The sequence below is a fragment of the Falco cherrug genome, chromosome 19 (genome assembly GCF_023634085.1).
Source record: "Falco cherrug isolate bFalChe1 chromosome 19, bFalChe1.pri, whole genome shotgun sequence".
Classification (NCBI taxonomy): domain Eukaryota; kingdom Metazoa; phylum Chordata; class Aves; order Falconiformes; family Falconidae; genus Falco; species Falco cherrug.
This window is the reverse complement of record NC_073715.1, coordinates 3,089,181-3,113,749: the sequence shown is the minus strand read 5'-3', so window position 1 is coordinate 3,113,749 and position 24,569 is coordinate 3,089,181. Positions and strand designations below refer to the sequence as shown.

Genomic DNA, 24,569 nt, shown 5'->3' with positions numbered 1-24,569 from the left:
TTTTTTTTTTCCTTTTTTTTTTTTATACAGTTAAACCGAGGGGAACCAACAACTGATTAAAAACGCCTGTCCCAGCCCCGCCCCCCCGGCCAGCCCCCCCCCCCAAACCAGGCTGGGGGATGAGCTTTGGTAGAGATGGGCTCACCCCCACCAGGGACCTTACCGCTGTCCCAGGGCGGGGGGCGGGGGGGGGCTGCATCCTGCTCAGCACTGGATGGACCAGGACCCCCCCCCCAACCCCACCGGGGCCACCTCCTCCCACCCCAGGACAACAAAATAAATAAATAAATCCAAGCGGAGGGAGGCGGGACGCATCGGCCCCAAACTGCTGCCTGTCCCCCCCCTGCCACCATCTTGGGGGAGGGGAGGGGGCGACTGGCCCCCCCCCCCCGCCCCATAAGGCTCCCATGGGAATAGCAGCTTCCCCATCCCGCTGGCCCCATCGCCCCATGGCTGGATCCGGCCCCCGGCATCTCCCGGGGGGGGGTGGGGGGGGGTGGGGGGCTGGGGGGGAGCTGGAGCTGGTCCCTAACTGTCCGAGGAGCCCCCGTCACCCTCCTTCAGCTCCTGGCTGCTCTCCACCTCTTCGGGAATATCCTGCATCCTCAGGAAATCTATGGAAAAACAGCAGGTTAACCCCCTCCCCCGCCCTGGGAAAAGCGGGTGCCCAGGGCTGGCTCCTGTCCCCCCCCCACCCCCGGGACCCACCTCGGGGGCTGGCGGGGGGGGAGTGGCGGCTCCCCAAGCCCTCGTCCTCCAGCAGCGCGTCCAGGGCGTCCTCGCCTTCCCGCAGCCGGTCGGGATCGCCCCCCCGGTAATCCAGCTCCTCCCGGGGGCAGGGGGCGAAGGCAGGGTGGTGGTAGGAGAGGCTGGCGGGGTGGGGGCCGTGGCTCAGCTGCTGAGAGGGGGGGGGGGGGGGCGGTCAGGCCTGCACCTCCGTGTCCCCCAACATGGGGGGCAGGGGGGTGGGGGCGGGGGCTGAGGCCAGACACACTCATGTCACGCGTGAACGTATCCTTCACCCCCCGCCGCTGCCTCCCCGCACCCCCCACCCCGGCGGGCTGAGGCTGGATGCACTCGTGCCACACCTGACTGCATCCCTCCCACCCCCACCTCCTCCCCACACCCCCCACCGCGGGGGGCTGAGGCCAGATGCATTCATGTCACGGATACGTTCATGTCACAGATGCACTCGTGTCACGCATCAGCACATCTATTTTTTTTCCCCTGCTGCCACTTCCCCAGGGCCTGACCCAGGTGGGCTGAGGCTGGACGCACTCGTGTCACACATGAGCCCATTGCTCCCCCCTGCCCTGACCCCAAATCTGGGTGGGCTGAGGCTGGACAAACTTGTGTCACACATGAGCCCACTGTCCCCCCTGTCCAGACACCAAACCCGGGTGGGCTGAGGCCGGACGCACTCGTGTCACACATGAGCCCATTGCTCCCCCTGCCCTGACCCCAAATCTGGGTGGGCTGAGGCTGGACAAACTTGTGTCACACATGAGCCCATTGCTCCCCCCTGTCCAGACACCAAACCCGGGTGGGCTGAGGCCGGACTCACTCGTGTCACACATGAGCCCATTGCTCCCCCCTGCCCTGACCCCAAATCTAGGTGGGCTGAGGCCGGACGCACTCGTGTCACACATGAGCCCATTGCTCCCCCCTGCCCTGACCCCAAATCTGGGTGGGCTGAGGCTGGACAAACTTGTGTCACACATGAGCCCATTGCTCCCCCTGCCCTGACCCCAAATCTGGGTGGGCTGAGGCCGGACGCACTCGTGTCACACGCTGAGCCCCCCGTGCCCCTACCTGGGGCGGGGTGAAGCTGAGATAGAGCGCGTCCCCGGCCGGCAGACTCCTGCGCCGTGGGTCCGTCCCGCGGCGTCCCCGCGCGCCACCCTCCTGCCGCAGGGCACCCAGCTGCCGCCGGGCATCCTCCAGCTCCCGCTCCAGCCGGGCGCGCTCCTGCTCGCTGTCCCGCAGCCGCGTCTCCAGCGCCGCCGCCTCCTGCGCCCGCTCCTGGCAGAGCTGCCGGCAGCGCCCCAGCTCCTCCTGCAGCAGCCCGTGTTGCCGCTGCAGCAGCGCCAGCTCCGTGGTGCCCGGCTTCTCGCCCACCCGCGCCGCCGGCTCGGGCGCTGCCGGCTGGGAACCGCGGCGCGACGGCTTCTCCGCGCCCTCCTGCAGCTGCAGCTCCAGCAGCGTGTCCTGCTGGCTCACCACGGCCTGCGGGGAGGTGGGCGGCAGCGTGGGCAGGGGGCAGGCACAGGGTGGTGGGCAGGGGGTATGGGCAGGGGGGTGTGGGCGGGGGGAGTACGGGCAGGGGGCAGCGGGGGGGTGGACATGGGGGTTTTGGCAGGGGGAGGGCAGGGGGCAGCCGGGGGGTGGGCAGGGGGGTGGGCATGGGGGTGGGCAGGGCAGGGGCCAGCTGGGGGGTGGGTGGGGGGTATGGGCAGGGGGAGTATGAGCAGGGGGCAGGCAGAGGGGTGTGGGCAGGGGGATATGGGCAGTGGTGTGGGCAGGGGGTGTATATGGGCAGAAGGGTATGGGCAGGGGGATATGGGCAGGGGGATGCAGGCAGAGGGGTGTGGGCAGGGGGATACGGGCAGGGGGCAGCACTGTGGGCAGCGGGATGTATGTAGGTAGGAGAATGTAAGTGGGCAGGGGGATATGGGCAGGGGGATGGGGGCAGAGGGGTGTGGGCAGGGGGTGTATATGGGCAGAAGGGTATGGGCAGGGGGATATGGGCAGGGGGATATGGGCAGGGGGATATGGGCAGGGGGATATGGGCAGGGGGCAGGCAGAGGGGTGTGGGCAGGGGGATATGGGCAGTGGTGTGGGCAGGGGGTGTACATGGGCAGAAAGGTATGGGCAGGGGGATATGGGCAGGGGGATGCGGGCAGAGGGGTGTGGGCAGGGGGCTGCGGACAGGAGCGCAGGCAGGGGGATGGATGGATATAGGCAGGGGGATGTGGGCAGGGGTCTGCTAGCTTGCCCCCCCCTCCCCACAGCGTGCCCCCCCCCCCCAACCTGGAGGCTGTGCAGGAGCGTGTAGAGGTTCACCAGCCGCTGGTTGATCTCCTGGGGGGGGGGGAGGGGGGGGGGGGATGGTGAGCCCCCGTGACCCAGCACGGGGAAACTGAGGCACACTGGCCCCACGGGGAGGGAGCTGGCGCCCTCCCCCCCCCCTTACCTCCTGGGGTACCCTCTGCAGGAGCTGGTTGCCATTCCCATCCTACAGAGAGACACCAGTGACACCGCGGTGGCCCCGGCACGAGCTGGGGGTGCCCCCCTCGGCGCGCCCCCCACCCTCCCCCCACTCACCCGCTGCCCAGCATCTGAATCCGCCCTGCAGAACTCCAGGGAGCCGTTGAAGCTGCTGGCGTCGCCGTCTGCAGGGAGAGGCAGGGGGTGAGCCCCGTCGCAGCCCCGGGGGGGCCCCAGCCGGGTGCAGCCCCCAGCCCCAGCTGGCACGTGTCCCCCAGCCCCCCCGCCCCCCCGCCTTACTGCTGCCGCTGGGGCTGGGGCAGCTCTCGGCTTCGGCGAGGTTGTTCTGGTCCCGGTCCCGTCCGGAGCTGGTGAATATTTCCTTCAGGCACTCCACTGCGGGGAAGTGCAGGATGAGCCCCATGCCACGGCGGGGGGACCCCACACCACTGGGGGGGACCCCAGCCCCGTGCCTCAGTTTCCCCATCCAGAGCATCGCCATCCCAGAGCATCCCGGCACATCCCGGTGGATCCGAACCTTCCCGGATGGCGTCGTGCATCAGCTTCTCCCCTCGGGAACCCTCGGCTGAGTCGGAATGGAAGAGGGTGCGGGGGGCCAGGGTGGGCGAGGACTCCTCGCAGCCGCTAGCCAGGGCCAGCATGTCGGCGAAGAGCCCCACCTTCTCCTCCAGCAGCGCCGTGATCTTCCGATCGTGCTGCAGGATACGGTCTGCGGGGGGGGGGGGACAAGAACGGATGGGGGGGGGCGAGTACAGATGGGGAGTGTGAGTACGGACGCGGGGGGACGAGTACGGACGCGGGGGGACGAGTATGGATGGGGGGGGACGAGTACGGATGGGGGGACAAGTACGGATGCGGGGGGACAAGTACGGATGGGGGGCGACGAGTACGGATGGGGGCCGACGAGTACGGATGGGGGGACGAGTACGGATGGGGGGACGAGTACGGATGGGGGGACGAGTACGGATGGGGGGACGAGTACGGATGGGGGGGACGAGTGTAGATGGGGGGACAAGTGTAGATGGGGGGACGAGTGTAGATGGGGGGACGAGTGTAGATGGGGGGACGAGTACGGATGGGGGGGGACGAGTACGGATGGGGGGGACGAGTACGGACGCGGGGGGACGAGTACGGACGCGGGGGGACGAGTACGGACGCGGGGGGACGAGTACGGATGGGGGGACGAGTACGGATTGGGGGACGAGTACGGATGCGGGGGGACGAGTACGGATGGGGGGGGGACGAGTACGGATGGGGGGGGACGAGTACGGATGCGGGGGGACAAGTACGGATGGGGGGCGACGAGTACGGATGGGGGCCGACGAGTACGGATGGGGGGACGAGTACGGATGGGGGGACGAGTACGGATGGGGGGACGAGTACGGATGGGGGGACGAGTACGGATGGGGGGACGAGTACGGATGGGGGGACGAGTACGGATGGGGGGGACGAGTGTAGATGGGGGGACAAGTGTAGATGGGGGGACGAGTGTAGATGGGGGGACGAGTGTAGATGGGGGGACGAGTACGGATGGGGGGGACGAGTACGGATGGGGGGGACGAGTACGGACGCGGGGGGACGAGTACGGACGCGGGGGGACGAGTACGGACGCGGGGGGGACGAGTACGGATGGGGGGACGAGTACGGATTGGGGGACGAGTACGGATGCGGGGGGACGAGTACGGATGGGGGGGGACGAGTACGGATGGGGGGGGACGAGTACGGATGGGGGGACGAGTACGGATGGGGGGCGACGAGTACGGATGGGGGGACGAGTACGGATGCGGGGGGACGAGTACGGATGGGGGGCGACGAGTACGGATGGGGGGGGACAAGTACGGATGGGGGGGGACAAGTACGGATGGGGGGACGAGTACGGATGCGGGGGGACGAGTACGGATGGGGGGCGACGAGTACGGATGGGGGGCGACGAGTACGGATGGGGGGCGACGAGTACGGATGGGGGCGCTGGATGGGGACCCCCGCGGCACCAGCACCCACCTTTCAGCTTGCGCAAGGACGCTTCGATCTCTGTCTCAATCAGGGGAAAATCCTGGCGGCTGGGGCAGCTGGAAGGGAACGGGGGGGGGGCTGTTGCTCAGAGCTGGGACCCCCCAACTCCATCACACCCTTCCCACCGGCCGCATCCTGCCCAGGCTCAGCAACCCCAGCCCCCGGCTGCACCCCCCTCCCCCCTCCCCATCGCGCACACCGACCCCCCCCGGCACTCACAGGCTGACCGTCTGCTGGATGACCTTCATCCAGTTGTTGCGGTCGTCGCGGGAGGCGGCGTGGACCTCGTACATCTCCGGCGGCGCGGCGCTGATGAGGAACATCCCCTTCTCCTGGTTGGCAATGTCCCGCACGATGAGGTTTTGCAGGGAGATGACAGCCGGCTTATCCTGAGGGGCAGGGGACAGGGTCACCATGCCATCCCAGCCACGGCGGGGGCTGGGATGCGGGGGGGGGGGGGGGGCGCTCACCAGCATGGGGAAGGTGTATTTTTGGTCCTTCTCCTGCAGGAAGATCAGGACGTCCGTCATCAGTAGCACCAGGACGTCTGGGAGGGAGCGCAGGGACGTCAGACGCTGGGGTGGGCACCAGCTGGTGGCATGTCCCACCCCGCAGAGCCCCAGGGTCCCCTTGGTCCCAGGGCTGCTCCTAAATTTGTCCATGGAGGGGGGGGGGGGCACCCCCACACCCCTGTGCCCTGGCAACCCGCTCCATGGGCACCCCCATCTCCTAGTACCCCCCCCCAACCCCCAGCACCCTGCACGTTGGCATCTCCATCCCCGCGTACCCCCACCTCCTGGCACCCCTGTACCCCATCACACCCAGGTACCCTCATCCCCTGGTACCCCAGCCCCCCCCCCCGCCAGCGTCCCCCAGTGCAGGCACCCTCATCCTCTGGCACCTTCCATCCCTTGGCACTGTGGTCCCTGGCGGTCCCATCCTCAGGTACCTCAGTCCCCTGTACCCCATTCTCCAGCACTCGGCTCCCCCAGCACCCCCAGCCCCTGGCACCCTGGCCATCCCCATCCCCTGGCACCCCCACCCCACAAGCACCTTGGTCCCACAGCACCCCCAGCCCCTGGCACCCCCACCCCACAGCACCTTGGTCCCACACCCCCCAGCCCCTGGTCCCTGAGCATCCTCATCCCCTGGTACACCCACCCCCCAGCACCCCCAGCCCCTGGCACCCTGGGCATCCCCATCCCCTGGTACCCCCACCCCACAGCACCTTGGTCCCACACCCCCCAGCTCCTGGTCCCTGAGCATCCTCATCCCCTGGTACACCCACCCCCCAGCACCCCCAGCCCCTGGCACCCTGGGCATCCCCATCCCCTGGTACCCCCACCCCACAGCACCTTGGTCCCACACCCCCCAGCTCCTGGTCCCTGAGCATCCTCATCCCCTGGTACACCCACCCCACAGCACCCCCAGCCCCTGGCACCCTGGGCATCCCCATCCCCTGGTACCCCCACCCCACAGCACCTTGGTCCCACACCCCCCAGCTCCTGGTCCCTGAGCATCCTCATCCCCTGGTACACCCACCCCACAGCACCCCCAGCCCCTGGCACCCTGGGCATCCCCATCCCCTGGTACCCCCACCCCACAGCACCTTGGTCCCACACCCCCCAGCCCCTGGTCCCTGAGCATCCTCATCCCTTGGTACACCCACCCCACAGCACCCCCAGCCCCTGGCACCCTGGGCATCCCCATCCCCTGGTACCCCCACCCCACAGCACCTTGGTCCCACACCCCCCAGCCCCTGGTCCCTGAGCATCCTCATCCCTTGGTACACCCACCCCACAGCACCCCCATCCCCTGGCACCCCCACCCCACAGCACCTTGGTCCCCCAGCACCCCCAGCCCCTGGCATCTCTCCCACCCGTGCCCCAGTTCCCCCCACAGCACCCCAGTCCCCCACCTTTGAAGCGCCCGGCTGCCGTCTTCCAGAGCATGCAGCCGCTGTGCACCAGCTTACGCCGCAGGAGCTCGTCCTTGCCGAAAACGCCGGCGCGGCTCTCCCACGGCAGCTGCACCTTGGCGCGGCCGTCCACACGCCGGTAGACATCCCACAGCCGCGCGTTCATCTCGCACGTGTGCACCTCCTCGTTGATGGAGGAGATCAGCTCCTTCACCAGCTTCAGCGCTCGCGACAGGTCCGCGGAGTCACCCTCGTTGTCTGGGATGAAGGGTTGGGGGGGGGGACGTGGTCAGGGCTGGACACACACCCCCCAGCACGGGTGGTCGCCCGCCCGCCCCCAGCCCTGTTACCTTTGGAGTTCTTCAGGATGCGCTCGATGAGCACCGGGTACTTGGTGATCCTCTGCGTCACCAGCAAGATGCACTCGGGCACCCCGTGACGTCGGAGCAGTGGGGACCGCGTCATCCTCTGGCCAGCCGGCGGGAGGGGGGGGGGGGGGGGGGGGAAGCACAGGGCACCCCGTTAGCAGTGACCGGCATCGCGGGGCTCACAACCATGTTAAAAGGCATTAGGGAGAGACGCCCAGCTGGGGAAACTGAGGCACGGGGTTGGCAGAAGGGTCTTGCAGCAGGGTATGAAGCCCGGAGGCAGCAGGGAGACCCCAAGACCCATCCTGGGGGTCCCTCCAGAGCCGTGCAGGGATGAGGGATGCTCACCCGGATGAACTGCTGGAAGCGCTTGTCACGGGCGAGCAGGTCCTTGTACTCCTTCACAGCCTTGGTGTGCTTGCTGCAGAACTCGGAGTAGGCTTTCTTCAGCTGCTCCGCGCTGGCCCCCGAAAACTGGGCAGGGGGAGAGGAGGGGACGTCAGCCCACTCATATCCCCCCCCCACCCAACAGCACCCGCCGTCCCCACGCCGTCCCCACCTGGTTGACGAGGATGTCCCCCAGGCGGTTGATGACAAAGTTCTTGTTGCTGTCATGGGCCAGGGACTCCCTGCGACGCTCCAGGAGCTGCGCCAGGAACCGCTCGTGGATCTGGCTCAGCTCGTCCACGCAGGGGAAGATCTTCTGCACCGTGGCCGGGTCCACCTGCAGATCCTCCAGCATGGCCTTGCGGAACATGGTGGCCATGATCTTCAGCGTGCGGACGTGGTGCATCTCCGTCTGGATCAGCTCTGCGGGGGGGGGGGGGGGGTGGGGGGATGAGAGGGTGCAGCCACTGCGGCAGGTCCCAGCCTGCTCTGTGCCGTGGGGACAGCGCTGTGCCCTGTCCCCACCTCCTGGTGTCCCCTGTCTCTCCATCGCAGTGTCCCCTACCACGTCCCCCATCTCTTCATCCCCATCCCTTCGTCCCACACCCATCCCTATGTCCCCTTCCTTGTCCCTGTGTCCCCATCCCTGCATCCCTGACGTGTCCCTGTGCCCCACACCGTGTCCCCACATCCCCCATCCCTCCACCCCCATCCCTGTGTCCCCTACCTTGTCCCCGTGTCCCCATCTCTGCACTTAACATGTCCCTGTGTCCCCCGTCTCTGCATCCCCCTCTCCTCATCTCTGACCTGTCCCTGCGTCCCCATCTCTTCATCCCCACCCTTGTGTCCCCTACCCTGTCCTGTGTCCCCCCCCCTCCTCCCCATGTCCCTGCCCCTCTGACCCACCCCCACACCCCCTACACCGTCCCCATGTCCCATGCACCCCCATCCTGCAGCTCTGACCCATCCCTGCACCCCCTAACCCATCCTCCATCCCCAACTCAACCTGTCCCCCTTGTCCCGCCCCGTGTCCCCCGTGTCCCCTCACCGTAGATGACATCCTGGCGCTTCATGACGTCCATCTTGTGCTGCTGCAGGTAGCTGTTGTCCACGGCCAAGCTCCAGGAATCCGCCTCAAAGTCCTTCCCGTCCGTCTCAAAGTCGCTCATCAGCTGGTTGAGGATGACATCGGGGCCTGCGCGGGAGGGTGGTGGGAGGTGGGGGTGCCCTGCGCCCCCCTGTCCCCCCCCTGTCCCCCCAACCCCGACGGGTCCCCACCTTCGTCGATGAGCGACTCACCGGAGAGCGTGCGGTTGCGCATGTTGAGGGAATCCGTGGACTGGGACAGGATCCGCCCGGATCCCCAGGGGGACTCATCGTTGAAGGTCCTGGGGGGGGGTTAGGACATGACGGGGACACTGGGGGGACAGCCCTGGAACCCTCTGTCCCCGTTCTCCCCCCCCACTTACCCCGCGATGTTGGTGGTGGAGACGCTCTTGGAGAGGGAGAGGGACGGGCGGCAGCTCCGCGGGGACCCAGCAGCGTCTGGCGGAAGCTCTCCGAGGGGTAGATGGCCGAGTTGGGGCGCTCGCGGATGGCAGCTATGGCGGGGGGGAGGGCGGGGAATGACACACATTGGGGGGTCACCGCCGTGATCCCCACTGTCACCCCCCAGGCTGCCCACCGTGTCCCCCCTACCCAAAGGGGACACCCTGATACAGCATCCCCCTGCAGGGACGCATCCCCCAGCCCTCCTGGGGGTGTCCCCGCAGCCGGGGGGTGTCCCCGCAGCCAGGAGAGGGACATGGCCCTGCCCTGACACCTCGGTGACAGGCAGCGGGGGGGGGGGGAGCACCCACTCACTTTTATTGCGCAGCGAGACCGACTGCAGTGCCGAGCTGTTCTTCAGCAGCGCGGCTTTCTGTTGCTGGGGGAGGGAACGGAGGCGTCACAGCGGGTATCACTGTCCCCATGTCATCGTGCGTGTCCCCCCCACACACCGAAAAGCCTGAAGTGGCTGAGACCGGCCAGCTCGTGTCACTTGTGACGGCCGGGCGGGCGCTCACCTTCTGCTTCACCTTGGTGCAGTTGGGCAGCGTGTCCTTGCAGCGGTTGTGGATGGTGACGTTGCAGGCTGGGGGGGGACGACACAGGGACAGGGAGAGGTGACAACACGGCCACCCCCGGAGATACCCGGAGGATCCCACCCTGGGGGAGCTGCCGGTGCCAGAGCGATGGGAGCAGATGCCGGGGGAATCCGGGTGGATGCGGATTATAGCGGGCGCTGCCAGAGCCGCAGCTGCCCGGGAGCAGCTGAGCCCCCCCGGCACCACCGAGCCCCCCCAGCACCGGAGGACGCGGTGCCCAGCCCAGTGCCACGGGCGCAGCGGCTCCATCCGGCACCACAGCGTCACCCACACTGGGGGAGCTGGAAGGAGCCGGCGGTGCCGGCCGCCCTGCCACGCCGTGCCGGGGTGGCACGCTGGCGTTTGCCAGGACGCCTCGGAGGAACCCTCCCGGCGTGGGCCTGCCGTGCCCGGCCGGCAAAGCCACCGCGGCCGTCTGGGTACTCACTGGGGCAGATGAGCGCTTCCTTGGCCGTGATGCTCTTGTTGCAGGCGAAGCACATGGTCATGCCGGAGACGGTGATGGTGGTGAAGAGGTGGCCGTTGGTGTAGCGGGCATCCTTCTCCTTGCCCTCCTTCATCTTCTCCTTCTCCTTGCTCTGCCCGGAGAGAGGTGACGGGCGCCTGATGGGACTGCGGCAAGGTGGGCGCCCGGCACCACCACCCGGCACGGCCCCCGCTTGCTTCGGGATGCGGCTCATGGCTGTGGGAAGCCGGGGGGGACGGGGGACCACCCGGTCCCCCCCAATGCTCAGGGGGTCCTGCCACCCCGGGGCGGGGAGGACGGGGAGCCGAGCGGCTGGGAAGAAGCCACCCGGCTCGCTCCGCTCGCCCGTGCTTCCCATCATCCCATAACCATGACAACCGGGTGGCTGCGGGAGAACCCCCCCCCCCAGCACCGCAGCCGCCAGCCCCAATGGGGACGAGATGCGGGGGCCGCGGTGGGGGGGAGGTGATGATGCTCCCCGGCACCCACGGGGGCTGGGGGTACCGCCGGAGCGTCGCAGCCGGCAGCCCTGCGCCTTCCCACCTCCTTTTTTATATCGGAACTGGGCATTTTGGCCCTTTTCCCCCAAAAACAGGGGCTCGGGGGCCAGCTGGCCCCCCCCCCCCCCGCCCCGGGGATGGTTTTGGGGTCCGGTTTGGGGACGCCGGTGCTGCCGGTGGCTCGTCGTGGTTTTCCGCTGCTGGAAAAGGGGAGCGAGCCGGCATTATCCCGAGCATCTCAAGAGCGGCCTTGCCCCCCCCTGCCCCGCACCCCCCCCCCCAGCACAGAGCTGCCTTTGTCGTGTCCCCCCCCCAGCCATGGCACCCGGCCGTGCCTGGCACCGGGGCACCCGCAAACAGACCCTCTCCGCGCCAGCCCCCCCAGACGGCAGCGCTTTGGGTGCCCAAGCCCCCAACCCACAGCTCGGTGATGCCGAAGGGGGTCCCGGCTCCCCTCCCTGCTCCCGACCCCCCACCCAGGGGGGGATGGGGGGAGGATGAGGGCCCCCCCGGGAGGCACCAGGCCGGTGGGGAGGAAGGTGAGGAAGACCACAGGAGCCCACGGGACAGAGCAATCCCCAGGCAGCGGAGACACCGGGGTGGGGGGCACGCTGCCACGGCCCCCGGGGCGGGGGGGCACACACCAGGGGTCACGGGGAGCCGGGGGTGGGGGGGCTCGGGGGCTCACCCGCTCGCCGCAGAGGGGTCTCTCCGCCTCCCCATCCACCGGGAACGGGGCGCAGAAGCAGCAGCACATCCTGGCCCCGCAGCCCCCGGCCCCGCCGCCCCCCCCGGCCCCGCAGCCCCCGGCCCCGCAGCGGCGCCTCGGAGCCTCCAGCCGCAGCATCTGCCCCGCTCCGCGATTGTTCCCGGGCCTGGTGGCTTTTTTCGCTTTGCTTTTTCCTTTTTTTTTTTTTTTTTCCCTGGTTTGTTTTTTATACTTTTTTTGGCCTTTCCTTTTTTTTTTTGCCTTTTTTTGTCTTTTTTCTGCTTCACTTTTTTCTTTTTGTTTTCCTTTTCCCCTTACTTTTTTCCTTGGCTTTCCTTTTTTCTTTCTTTTTCTTGTTTTCCTTTTTTGACCTGCTTTTCCTCTTTCTTTTGCTTTCATTTCTTGTGCTTTTTCCCCTTTTCCTCTGCTTCTTTTTCCCCTTTTCCTCTGCTTTTTTTCCCTTTTCCTCTGCTTTTTTCTCCCCTTTTCTTTCCTTTTCCTCTCCCCCACTGTTTTCTGCCCTCTTCTTTCCTTTTTCCCCTTTTCTTCCCTTTTTCCCCACTTTCTTCCCTTCCCCCCCCCCCCCCGTTTTCTCCTTTTCTCCCCTTTCTCCCCATTTTCCTGCCCCCATCCCGCGCCCACCCCACAAAGAGCCCCCCCCAGCGCAGCCCCAGCCCCAGGAACCCCAACCGTCCCCAGACAAAGGCGGGGGGGGGGGGGGGCGCGAATCCTTTTCCTGCAGCCATGACACCCCCCCCCCCCCCCAGCAGCACACCAACCCCCCCAGACCCCCACCCTGCCCTGGTCCCCCCACCCTGCCTGGGTGCCCCCCCACTCACAAAGGCCACACGGAGGGGGGGACAGGCGCAAAGCAGTGACGGTGCCATAAAACCCCACAAGGCTTCAGCATCACCCCAGAAATATTGGGGGGGGGAGGGGCATGCAGCCCGTCGCCCATCCATAGAGGGGGGTGCACACGGGATGTGACGGGGGGGGGCATTTCGGAGCAGGACCCTCCATTGGCAGCCCCACATCACGGCTGGTGTGGGACAAAAGGGACACTCCTGTGCCACCCTGGGGGGGGGGGGGGGGCTACAGAGGGTCCCTGCTGCCGGTGGGATGTGGTAGGGGGTCACTGGGGGGGGGGGGGGTGACCCCCACCCTGCCCAGACACCTGGGTCTGACAGTGGGTGTCAGGCTGCACCCCAGACTGTAAATACATGGGGGGGGGGGACAGACACGGCCATGCCACCACCTCCGTCCCCACGCCCCCCAACACAGAGGGTGCCTGGGGGTCCCCCAGTAAAACCCCCATCAGTGGATACCCCGATGCCAACCCCCCCCCCAGCACAGCCAACCCCCAACCCCAGCCACGCTCCCCCCCCCCCTGCACCAAATCCCAGCACTGGGCACCACGGCATCCCCGGGCTGGGGGTTTTGGAGGGTCCCCCTACATCTGCCCCCCCCCGGCGCTGGTGGGGAGCAAAAAGTTTCTTCGCTTTAACCAGAAACGGGGGTTTTTTGGGGTTAGCTGCTTTTTTATTCCAGCGCTGCGGTGCGACGCCTACGGCGGGTGTATTTCTGCTGGCACCGCCGCCGTCGCCCAAGATAGTCCGTTCCTCTTCCTGCGTGAGAACACCCCCCCCGCACCCCAAAACTCCAGCCAGACCTGGGGGGGGGGAGGCTTTTGGGGTGATGCCAACCCCAGCTGCCACCACCCCACGGTTGCGCGTGCGTCCCCCAAAATCCACCTGCGGCATCACCGCCTCCGTGAGCTGGGGTTGGGGGGCAGCCCCCCAGCCCCCCCCCAAAAAAAAAAACCAACCAAAAAGAAACAACTAAGGTCTGACCTGGGTGATGACTCCTGGCACGGTGTCACGGAGCTGTGGTGGTCCCCTCCTGCTTGGGGACAGTGTCCCCCCGCCTTGGGGTCAGCCCTGTCCCCCCTCCCCGCCTGCCACCCCGGTGCTGAACAAAGCCAGCGCCATCCCGGCAACAAAAGATGCTGCTGAGCGGGGACCAGACTCCCTCCCCCCCCGGGGCTCCCCCTCGCCCAGAAAAGGGGGTGCCCCCCCCCCCAGACACCCATTGTGGCCCCCCCGAGGCTTAAAGAGCGAGGCTGTGGGGGTACAGCGTGGTGGGCTCCCCCCTACTGTTTTGGGGGGCTCCAGGGAAGGGAAAGAGGGGGGGTGATGGGGTCCCCCCTGTCGAAAAGCCACAGTTGGGGGGGGGGGGGGGGCGCGCATGGCATCTGCCGCTGGCACATCACAGCCGGCGGGGGGGGGGGGGTCCCGCGGCTGTGTCCCCCCCCCGCTGCCATGGAGGGGGGGGCCCTGTTTCTCCAGCGGTGACAGCTGGCCGCAGGGCCGGTGGCTGCTCTCCAAGCGCTGCCCCGTCACCGCAGCGGGGGGGTCCCCCCGCCAGCCCCCCCCCCCCCTCCAGAAGGGCACAGCCCTGGGTGGGGCGAAACACGCTTTGATGAAACTTTCTTTAAACAAAAACCGCCATTTCCCCCCGCCCCCCCCCCCGCCATGTCCGGCGCAGGAACCAACAACCACTTCCCCCCCCCCCCCCCCCCGCCAGCTCTGCCACCCTCTCCCATACCCCCCCCCCCTCCCCAACCCAGGGGGCTGAGCCCCCCGGGACCCCCCCCCACGGGCGGCTCAGACCTGGCAAACTCGGTGCATGCAAGGGCAGCACGCACCACGTGTGCCCCCCCCCCCCCAAAAAAAAATAAAATCCCCACGTTGGGGTAAACTGAGGCGGGGGGGGGGGGGGCTGAGCTTTGCACGCCCCCCTTGCACGCCCGTCGCCGGAGCACAAAGCCCTGCCAAGCGCCGGTAGCACCAGCTGAATCCCCCCCCCTCGCCCCCCGTTTCGCCACGCCACCAATTGCCACATGCTCCGGGCCCCCCCCCCAAGTCACCGGTAACGCGGATACGCTCCCCCGGGCCGGCGACCCCCCCGCTCCCCGTGCCTCAGTTTCCCCATCGCCCAAGGGGCGGCTGGCCTTTGTCTGTACCGGGACAATAAAAGCGGGGGGGGGGGGCGGGGGGGGCCCACCTCGCTTCCACCCCCTCGGCAGGAGCTGGGGGGGCTTCACCCCCCCCAAAGGCCTCCGGTGGAACCGGGACCGAGGGGGCGGGGGAGTTTGGCCGCCGCTCGGCCCAAAGAGTCGCTGGCGGGATGGTCCGGGGGTGGGGGGCTCCGGGGGGATGGGGGGAGCTCCGGGGGGATGGGGGGGCGAGGGCAGGAGCGTTAGGGGCTTCCCAGGAGACCCCGCTACATAACGGGGAGCGGCGCCCCCCCCGCTTTGCCTAGGGACCCCCGCAACCAGCACAACCACCGCGACATCGCTCCGAGCATCCCCCGCCCCCGGCACCCCACAAACGCCCCCCCACGGGTGGGGAAGGGCAGAGCCCCCCCCAGCCGGGGGGCAGCGACCCGGGGGGGGGGGGGGGGGGGGGGGGAGGTGAGGGATGCCCCCCTCCCAAAGCAGGAGCAGGAGGGGGGGCATTCCCCCCCCAAGGGAGCACGGCTGGGGGAGGGGGGGGACCCCTGGCGGGACCCACCTTGGCACGCTCGCTCCTCGCCCGGGCCAGCGACTCGATGCGGGACATCTCGGCGGGGCCACCGCGCCGGGGCCCGCCTGGCTCCGCCCGGGGGCGGGTCCCACCGCCCCCCCCCCCCTCCCCCCCGCTCTCCCCCCCCCCCCCTCGGCCTCGTGCTGCCGCCGCTCTTTGTTCGGGCCGGGACCGGCAGCGCCCCCCAGGATCGGGCCCCTCCGCCTGTACAACCGGTTACACCGGCGCCACCCCGGATCCCCCCCCTCCCCAGCCCTTCTGCCTCAGTTTCCCCTCCCCGCACGCCCCCGGGGCTGGAACCCCAAAAAAGAAGCTGAAACTCCCATAGGGTTCCAATGGCCGTGGGGCTCCCCAGCCCCCCCCCCAGCCCCCCCCAGCGCACAGTTTCGGGGCACCACACGAGCCCCATCCCTGTGCCCTGGGCCTGGTGCCGGCTTTTTCCTCCATTTTGGGGCTTTTATCTCCCAAATCGATGCCGGACCCTGACCCCGGAGGCCTGGCGCTTCCCTCCAGCTTATTTTTTGGGGAAAGCTGCTTCCCCACACACCCCCCCGCGCCCCCCACGCCGGGAAGTCAGGCTGAAGGTGGCAGTTTGGAAAAATTGTGGGGTTTTTTCCCCCCCTTAAAACACCCTTCGGGGAGGACCCCGGCACCAGGAGCCGCGTTAACCGCCAACCGGTTTAACATTAACTCGCCGGCCGGGAGAAGCCAGGATTTATTGGATTTATCAGATTTATCCTGCTCGCTGCCAGTGATAACATTACGAGGTTGCCAAGAAAACCCAGGCACCGGGACAGCTCCAAGCCCCGTGGCCCAGGGGGGCTTTTGGGGGACCCCGTCCCCCCCCAGCGTCACCCAGTCACCCAGGGCAGAGCCCCCCACCCACCGTGGGGTCGTGCGGGTGTAAACGGCTCCTTCAGCAAATAAATGTCCCTTTTTCCCGGTATTTCCGTGCCTGGCGGCACTTGACGCTTGCCAAGAGGATGGGGACAAAGCCGCGTGCATGACCACGGCGAAAAGTCACCGAAGCCACCGAGCCCCGTGAGCTGCCTCGGCTTCGCGGCGGCAACCGGTGCCAGCGGCGAAGGGAAGGGCACGGCGGTGCCGAATCCGGCCTGGCAAAGCCCACGGGACATGGGTGGGTGCAGCCTCACGTGGTGGGGATGCACCCGTGCACGGTGGGGGTGCAGCCACGTGTGGCACCCGTGCATGGCGGGGATGTATCCACACACAGTGGGGATGCACCCATGCATGGTGGGGATGCACCCGTGCATGGCAGCCATGCATGGCGGGAATACACCCATTCACAGCACCCATGCATGGTGGGGACATACACATGCAGGATGGAGATGCACCCACTCACAGCACCCATGCACGGTGGGGATGCACCCACGTATAGCACCCGTGCACGGTGGGTACACACCAACATGTGGCACCCGTGCATGGCAGGGATGCACCCATGCACGGCGGGTACGTACCCACACGTGGCACCCATGCACGGTGGGGATGCACCCACACAGGGTGGGGATGCACTCATGCATGGCACATGAATGGCGGGGATGCACCCATGCATGGCACCCGTGCACGGTGGGGATGCACCCATGCACGACACCCATGCCCGGCAGGGATGCATCCACACATGGCGGGGATGCACCCATGCACAGCACCCATGCATCGCGGGGATGCACCCATGCACAGCACCCATGCACGGCGGGGATGCACCCATGCATAGCACCCATGCACAGCGGGGATGCACCCATGCACGGCGGGGATGCACCCATGCACGGCGGGGATGCACGGCGGGGATGCACCCATGCACAGCACCCATGCATCACGGGGATGCACCCATGCACAGCGGAGATGTACACATACACGGTGGGGGATGCACCCATGCGGGGTGGGGATGCGCGCAGCTCCCAGCACCCTTGGGAGAAGGCACCCGATGCCCCGCAGCAGGCGGCAGCCCCAGCCAGGGCCCTTGGCCAGTGGCCGCCATGGCTGTTAGCCCAGCACAGGCTCTTGCCTGGGCCGGGGCCCCGTGGCCAAGGCCGGGTTCTAATTAAATCGGGGTCCTGAAAGCAGAAGCAAACCCTGACCAGGCCGCGCTGAGCACCTGGGGGGGCATGGGGGGGGATGCGGTCACGCTCCTTCCACCCGGAGCCCCCGTCCTTGATTTCTCATTTCCTCCCCAGGCGCCAGCGCCTCCGGCCGTGACCCCGAAACAGCCCCAAACCGACGGAAGGGAACCCCGAACGGGCACCCGGCCCCCGCGGAGGAGGATGGAGCCAGTGGGGAGGCGCGGGGGGCAGCCGCGGGGGTCCGCTGCCTCCCCCCACATGGCGGGGCCAGATGCGGGTGCTGGAAAGCCCCGAGCATCACGTGGGAGCAAGAGGGCGAAGGGGGAAGCGGCGGCGGCTCAGCCATAAAAAGTCAGGCAGGGAGGAGATGGGGGGGCTCCGGCCCAGAGGGGACCCCCACGGCCCCAGGGGGGAGCCGCACAGCCCCCACCCCCTGCCCAAGGACAGAGTGACCCCAGCACCAACCCCCCCAAACCTCATGCCGGGCATCGCGGCGGGATGCAGCCACCCCACAGCATCACGGGTCCCTGCGGCTGGGGGTCCCCCCGCCATGCCCCGCAGCCCCCCGGCACCACGCGGGGCCACAAGCCCACCCCAGCGGTGGTGGGGCAAGGCTGGCGGCAGCGACGCCCCAGGACCCCGGCGGGAACCCATGGGACCCTGGTGGGACCCCGGTGGGACTCCAGTGGGACCCCCGGGGCTGAGCCGCTGCCGTGACTCACCCTGGGCGCAGGCCGGTGGTACATGGTGGGGGTCCCCGGGGTGGGGAGGGTGCTGAGTCCCTGAGGCAGCGCGAGCCAGGCCCCGGCGGCCGGGATTATTATTTCTTCCTGAAATAGCGCGGTCCCTCCCCTCCGCTGCCGCCCTGGCCGCTTCCCCCCCAGCACCCAGCGCTCCCCAGCCCCGCGTGGCTCCAGCCTGGACCCCCAGAACGGCACCGGCTGCTCCCCGCTGCCCACGGACCTGCCGGGGTCCCCTCCATTGGGGTCCCCTCTATTGGGTTCTTCTCTACTGGGGTCCCCTCTGCTGGGGTCCCCTCTGCTGGGGTCCCCTCTGCTGGGGTCCCCTCTATTGGGTTCTTCTCTATTGGGGACCCCTCTGCTGGGGTCCCCTCTATTGGGTTCTTCTCTCCTGGGGTCCCCTCTATTGGGGACCCCCATCAAGCCCTGGCATCCCAGCACCCTGGGGACCCATCCCCATCCCCATCCCCACCGCAGCTTCTCTTTGGGACCCCCCGCCCCCACCACCATGTGGCTGGCGGTACAGCCGAGGGGACACCTGGCGGGATATCGGGTGCCACCCCTGTGCCACCAGCACCGTGGGGACCCTGCTGGGTGGCTTCACCCTGCCCCCCCCTCCCTCCTGCCCTGAACGGCGATGCCAGGGTGGGCGCCCCACTCCCCACCCCAATCCCCGCTCTGCCTGATGCAATCGCCACGTGTGCGGCTCCCTGTCCCGCTGCCTCGGCCGGGATCGACCCCCTTTCCCATCCACCCAGCCCCCCACCAGTGCCCCCAGCCCCCGAGGACGCTTCTCCCTCCCCTGGAATTTTATAGGACACACTTGGCAAAGCCCAGACTTGGTGTGACCGCGGCCCCAGCCGCCCTTTCCTCCCGCTCAATACATAAAAATAATATTAAATCCTGGATTTAAAACCATTCGCAGCCCCGGGTTGGCGCCCGGCAGGGTGGGGACGAGGACGGGGCCATCCCACCCGGGGGTCTGGCCGTGCTGGGGTGGGTTTTGGCACCCCAACCATGGAGGGGGTGCGTGGCCCCCCAGGATGCCAGGAACAGCTGGCGGCTAATCCGGCCGGCGCAGGCGGGGGCTGAGGTGGGGAGTGGGGGGATTAATGGCTTCGCATGGCGGCAAATTGCAACCCCGGGGGGCCGCCTTGAGGGGGGGGAGGGGGGCTTCACCCCCCAGAAGTGGGTGGCAGGGGGGTGGGCGGCAACGCCATGGGGACGCAAAGGTGGCCCCTGTGTCCCCAGGACACTGCGTGCGCTGCTCTGCCTCAGTTTCCCCCCCTTAAGCTTCTGGCCCCGTGGCAGGGGGACGGTGGTGCCCCCCCCCCCCCCATGCCCCAGAGTCAACCAAAACACTCCAGCACCCAACCAGCAGGTTTCTCCTACGAGGAGAAATGGGGAAACTGAGGCACAGGGGGGTCTGGGCAGGGTCCTGCTGCCCTCCGAGCTGGGAAGGAGCAGGAGGAAAATATCCCGAATGGAGGAAGAGCTGCAGGAAACCGCCGGGATGGGGTGGGGGGGGCCGGGGGGGGCCGCGCAGGCAGGGAGCTCAGCGCACAAACAAGCGTGCCCGCCGCCAGGAAAAACCTCATTTCCTCGGCCACAGCGGGGGCCGAGCCCAGCCAGCTCCGGGGGGGGCGGGGGATGGGGGGCAACCGTCCCCCATCCATGGTGGGCAGGGGTCCCCGTGTGGCCCCCAGCCCGCCGCTGGGTGCCAGGGCCTGCCACCGTCCCGAGCGCTGCCGGCTCTGGGTGGAGCGGGGTGGTGGGGAGGGGGACGGGGGGGCCACGGCAGTGCCACCGAAACCACAGCACTGGGGCCTTGGCAGGACCCGGTACCCACTGGGCAAGCACCTCCATCCTCTGTTTCCACCCCCCCTGCCTCCGAGGGCATTTGGGGTGTCGCCCCCCCCACGTCCGTCCCCCCCCTTTAGATCCCGATGTATGAAAACGGTGCCGAGCAGGAGAGGGGAAACTGAGGCATGGCTTCCCAAAGGGCAGAGCGTCAAACAGACCCCCCCCCGCCCCCCCCACGGCATCTTCGGGGGGCGAATCGCCCCGCCACCCCCTCTGCTGCACACCCCCCCCCAGCCCCCTACCTTCGTCTTCCCCGTCATCCTCTTGATGAAGCTGAGGGTCCGGCCCAGGGGGGTCTCTTCCCAGCGCTGGCTCCCCGCCTCCCCCGCCAGCTGCCCGCAGCTCCCGGCGCCGAAGCTGCAGGAGATGGAGGATCCAGCCTGGACAATCCCCCTCTGTCCCCAGCCGCTGCGGGGCCGGCAAACAGGGAGGAGCGAGCCCAGCGCCCCGGCTTCTCCGGGGCACAGAGCCCTTCTGTCTACCCCGAGCCCCGCGGGGTGCCCGGGTGGCCCCCCCAGGCTGGTGGCTACAGCCCCTCCTCGGTGACCCCCCTACCCTGTCACCCGTTCTGTAATTTGGGGAGCAGGGCGGTGGTCCCGCTCCGTAGGGGGTGCAGCCCCAAGGTTGTGGGGTGCTACAAGCACAGACCCCCACTTTGCTGGGGGGTCTCTCTCAGGGCTGGCCCTGGCTCCTTGGGGACACCCTCGGCAGGGGACAAGCCACCCTCAGCGGGGACAAGCCACCATGGGTGGGGGACAAGCCAACCCCAGCGGGGGACAAGCCCTGCTCCCAGCCCATCCCTGGGGACACGGTTGGGGGCAGCTGCAGGGTGCAGGGGCCACTCAGCACCATCCTGTTTGGCCAGGTGGTTCAGGGCCAGCTTGTCCCTGTCCCTGTCCTCGCTTGGGGCTCCCGGCCAGCCCCCAGCGTGCCGATCCCCCGGGAACAAGCGCCCTAATGAAGACGGGAATGGGCTGTGACAGGCGCGGGGGCCCCGTGCCACCGGCACAATGTGATGCTGGGAGGGGGGCCAGGCACCCCAGGGACAGGGGGGGACACCACCTCCTCCGCTCCTGCTGACCCCGATGCCGGGAATGAGTGACGTGCGCCAGGGCTCGGCCGCCCCGTGCCCTCCCTGCAGTCACGAGCCAAAAATTCCCCATTTTTGGGAACAATTTTTTCCTCTCTAACCCTCCCCTGGGGGCTCCCTGGTCCCTCATTCACCCCTGCACAGGGGTACAATGTGCCCCCCTGGCCCCCACTCACCCATTGACCAGGCTCTGCTGGGAGGCGAAGGGGGAAATTTCTGCAACAGCAAAAGAAAAATGAATTAAAAGCGTGGCCGAAGCGCAGCGAGAGAAGCAGCTCCTTTGGGTGGCGAAGCATCCACCGCGGTCCAGGGCTGCTGCACTGGGGGGATGAGAAATAATGAACTCCGGACGGCAGCGCCATCGATTTTGGGTCGTTATTGGGGAGGTTTGAACAGGGCTGGGGATGCAGCGCCGGGGGGTGCGAGGTGGGTGCTGCCCGGGGGGTCATGGGTGCTGCCACTCACCGTCTGCGCCGGGGAAGCTGTCGATGATGCTGAGCGATGCTGATTTGGAGAGGGCACAGCCGCCGGCGCTCTGCCTGGCCCGGTACGCCGGCAGCCTCCACGCATCCTCCTGCCAGTGGCGATGGCGTTGGCATCGGGGTCACCGGCTCCCATCCCTGCCACCCCCTACCCACCCTTTGGCAGGGCCCGGCGGGGGGCACAGGGCAGCTGCCCGTCCCCAGGGTGGTGCCGGTGCTGGATGGTCCCCAGGCCCCTGGGCCGCCCCTCCCTGCCACTGACCCCCACAATGGAGCTGCTCCCAGGGGATAACACAGCTCGGACAGGAGCATCCCGGCTCCAGGATGATGGCAAAGCCCCGAGGATGAAGGCAAAGCCACCCAGGATGGGGCTTTCCTGGGGACCCCCCATGATCCCCTCTCCCGGGGTCCCCCACCCTCACCCAGGCTGAGGCCCTGAATCCCTTCCCTGCGGCAGGTGCTGGGTGCCAGGAAGGGGGGGGGGGGGGGGGGGTGTCCTACCTGCGCCCGCTGCACATCGGCCTCATCCTCCTCATCCTGGGAGAGCAGGGACTCCAGGTCGTCGTGGCTGTGGATGAGGGGGACTCGCCGGGGGTCCCGCTGGTGCCGCCCCAGCCCATCCAGCTGCTCCGCGCTGGAGTCCATGTCCTCGGGGCTCAGCCCCTTGAGGCTCACACTGCAGCGGGGAGAGGGGACCCTGAGCTTGGGGGGGGTGTGTGGGGGGTGTCACTGCCACCAAACTGGGACCCCCATCCCCATGGGGTCAGCCTTGCTCTAGCACCCAGCGCTCAGGGCAGCCCCACGTGGTCAGGGCCAGGGATGCTCGCTCATGGGGTGGGGGGATGCTCGCCCCGGGAGTTCGGGGTGCAGGGATGCTCGCTCGTGGGGTGGGGGGATGCTCACCCCTGGGGTGCGGGGATGAGGTGATGCTTGCCCCTGGGATGGGGGGATGCTCGCTCTCAGGGTGGGGGGATGAGGGGATGCTCGCCCCTTGGGTGGGGAGATGCTGCATGGAAGACCCCGACCCCTGGATGCAGGGGGCTCGGGAGCAGCGGTGCGAGGGCACGGAGCGGGGGCTGGCTGCGGGGCCGGGGTGGGGACACAGGGCAGGTCACCGCTACCTGAGCTGGCCGTAGCCAGGGACCCCACGCAGCTCCTTGCCCGGCTCCCAGCTGTGCCGGCGGAAGGGGTCCCGGGAGCGGATGGAGGTGCGGAGGGCGCAGGATCGCCGCAATGGCACCCCCCGAAAATGATCTTCCTCCTCATCCTTCTCCTCCTCCTCCTCCCAGCCGGCCTCGGCGCTGGGGCTGGCAGCGGCGCTGGGCTCCAGGGCCGACATGCAGCGACGTCTCTGGCCCGGGACCCCGCAGAGGGCACCTTCGCAGGGGCCCAGGAAGATGTCGGGACCGTCCATGGCGCGCTCAGTGCCGCACGCTGTGGGAAGGAGGAGCGGAGGCGTCGGGGGCGGCCGGCCAGGCCTTGGCGCGGGGCATGGAACGAGTTGGGGGGGTCTCAGCTGAGCTCTGCAGACCCCCCCCCCCCCAACCCCAGCTCCCCCCAGATGGCTTTTACAGCCGCTCTCCGAGCTTTAACCAGCCCGTAAAGCTTACGAGGGTCATAAAGAGGAGCTGGCCCCCCCGACTCGTCCCCCCTGCGCTGACCTTGCCGAGCCCCACGCATGGCACGGGGCCCCCCCGAGCCCGCAGTGCCGGCGCCACGGTGCAGAGCGCTCCCGGGCCCCCAGCCCTGCACAAACAGGGCCGGGGGCCGCGGCTGGCAGGAACACACAGAAACACCCACTCGAGGCCGAGCGGCCCCCGGTTACTCATTAAGCGCCCAGGAATTTGGCTGGGATGAGAGCGGCTCCTCGCCCGCTCGTCTGGGGGGAGCTGAGCAGCGATGGGGTCCCACCACCATGGGGGACCCTGTCAGGATGCAGCCCACCCACCCCAACACAAGAACCCCGAATTTCCACCTCCCCAGGGCGATACATCCCCGCGCCGAGCAGCCGTCCCTCGGGAGAGGATGCTCAGGTTGCCCTGCAAGTCCCTTGGGGACCTGGATTTAGTCTGGTGGCATCTGGCCCCTGCACGTGTGGTCCCAGCCCAGCAGCAGGATGGGACCCAGGGAGCTTTCAGCCTGGTTGTGACCCCCTGTGAAAGGCCACACCCGGCTGGGGAAGCCCCCCAAGCATCCCGACACCCCCCAGCATCCTGATACACTGGGGCTGCCCACGCCAAGTGGCTACAACAGCCTTTAAAGAAAGGCCACTGTGGGGTGCAGCTTGTAGCCCCCCCCAAACGCCATCTCCCCATCACGCCCGCTCCCTCCCTGGACCACGTTGCCCCCCCCCAAAGCAAAACCCCTTCTCCTGCTGCTGTTGGTGAGATGGAGCCACGACCACAAACCCCAGCAGAGCGCCCCGGTCCCTCTGGTCCAGCCCATCGCTCTGGTCCATGCTGCCCACAGCCCCCAAATCCCGACACCAGTGGCCATGCTGGTGCCCGAGGCGTTCCCAGTGCTGGCACATCCTCCCCCAGCACTGCCCAGTCCCGACTCACCCCGCTGCGCCCGAGCCCCATGGGCAGCCCCACTTGGGACAGGGAGGGAAATGGGATGAGCTCAGCCACTTTCCTGTTTTTTACATTCCCGGCTCAGTCAGCTGATAAAAAAACCCACTTTCCTCTGCATCTGCCTATCATCTGGCCGTCGATCTGCCCAGGAGCGGACCAGAACGAGTGAGCAGCTTTGCCACAAATACAAAAGAATAAATAAATAGTGAAGATAGCATCCATGGCGCTCCCGCCGGCGATAAGCACGGCTCTCCCCAAAAGCACACACGGCCGCCTGGCGATTTAAGGGCTCCCAAGCTCCTACAGGTGCTGGTGCCACAAAAGCCATTTGGATGCCCAGGAACTTCCTGGTGTAGCACCAGAAACCAGTTGGGAGATCTTGGGGTGTAACCCCAACCCCCTGTGCGCAGGGAGCTGGCAGGA

At 68.0% G+C, this 24,569-nt stretch overlaps 1 protein-coding gene across 1 annotated transcript; it reads right to left on the bottom strand.

Moving 5' to 3' along the window:
- Positions 1-40: 40 nt before the first annotated feature.
- Positions 41-23,007, bottom strand: ARHGEF2 (Rho/Rac guanine nucleotide exchange factor 2). Its single transcript, XM_055696583.1, is given in 27 exon segments — positions 41-614; positions 709-898; positions 1,813-2,226; positions 3,031-3,081; positions 3,194-3,235; positions 3,325-3,392; positions 3,508-3,603; positions 3,746-3,937; positions 5,230-5,297; positions 5,461-5,630; positions 5,712-5,788; positions 7,160-7,417; positions 7,510-7,627; positions 7,876-8,001; positions 8,087-8,337; positions 8,963-9,109; positions 9,193-9,302; positions 9,384-9,433; positions 9,436-9,515; positions 9,778-9,841; positions 9,981-10,048; positions 10,489-10,639; positions 20,244-20,358; positions 21,268-21,307; positions 21,557-21,665; positions 22,075-22,249; positions 22,695-23,007. Coding segments are annotated over 27 exon segments (3,609 nt in total). The 5' UTR covers positions 22,988-23,007; the 3' UTR covers positions 41-528.
- Between the last annotated feature and the right edge of the window lie 1,562 nt (positions 23,008-24,569).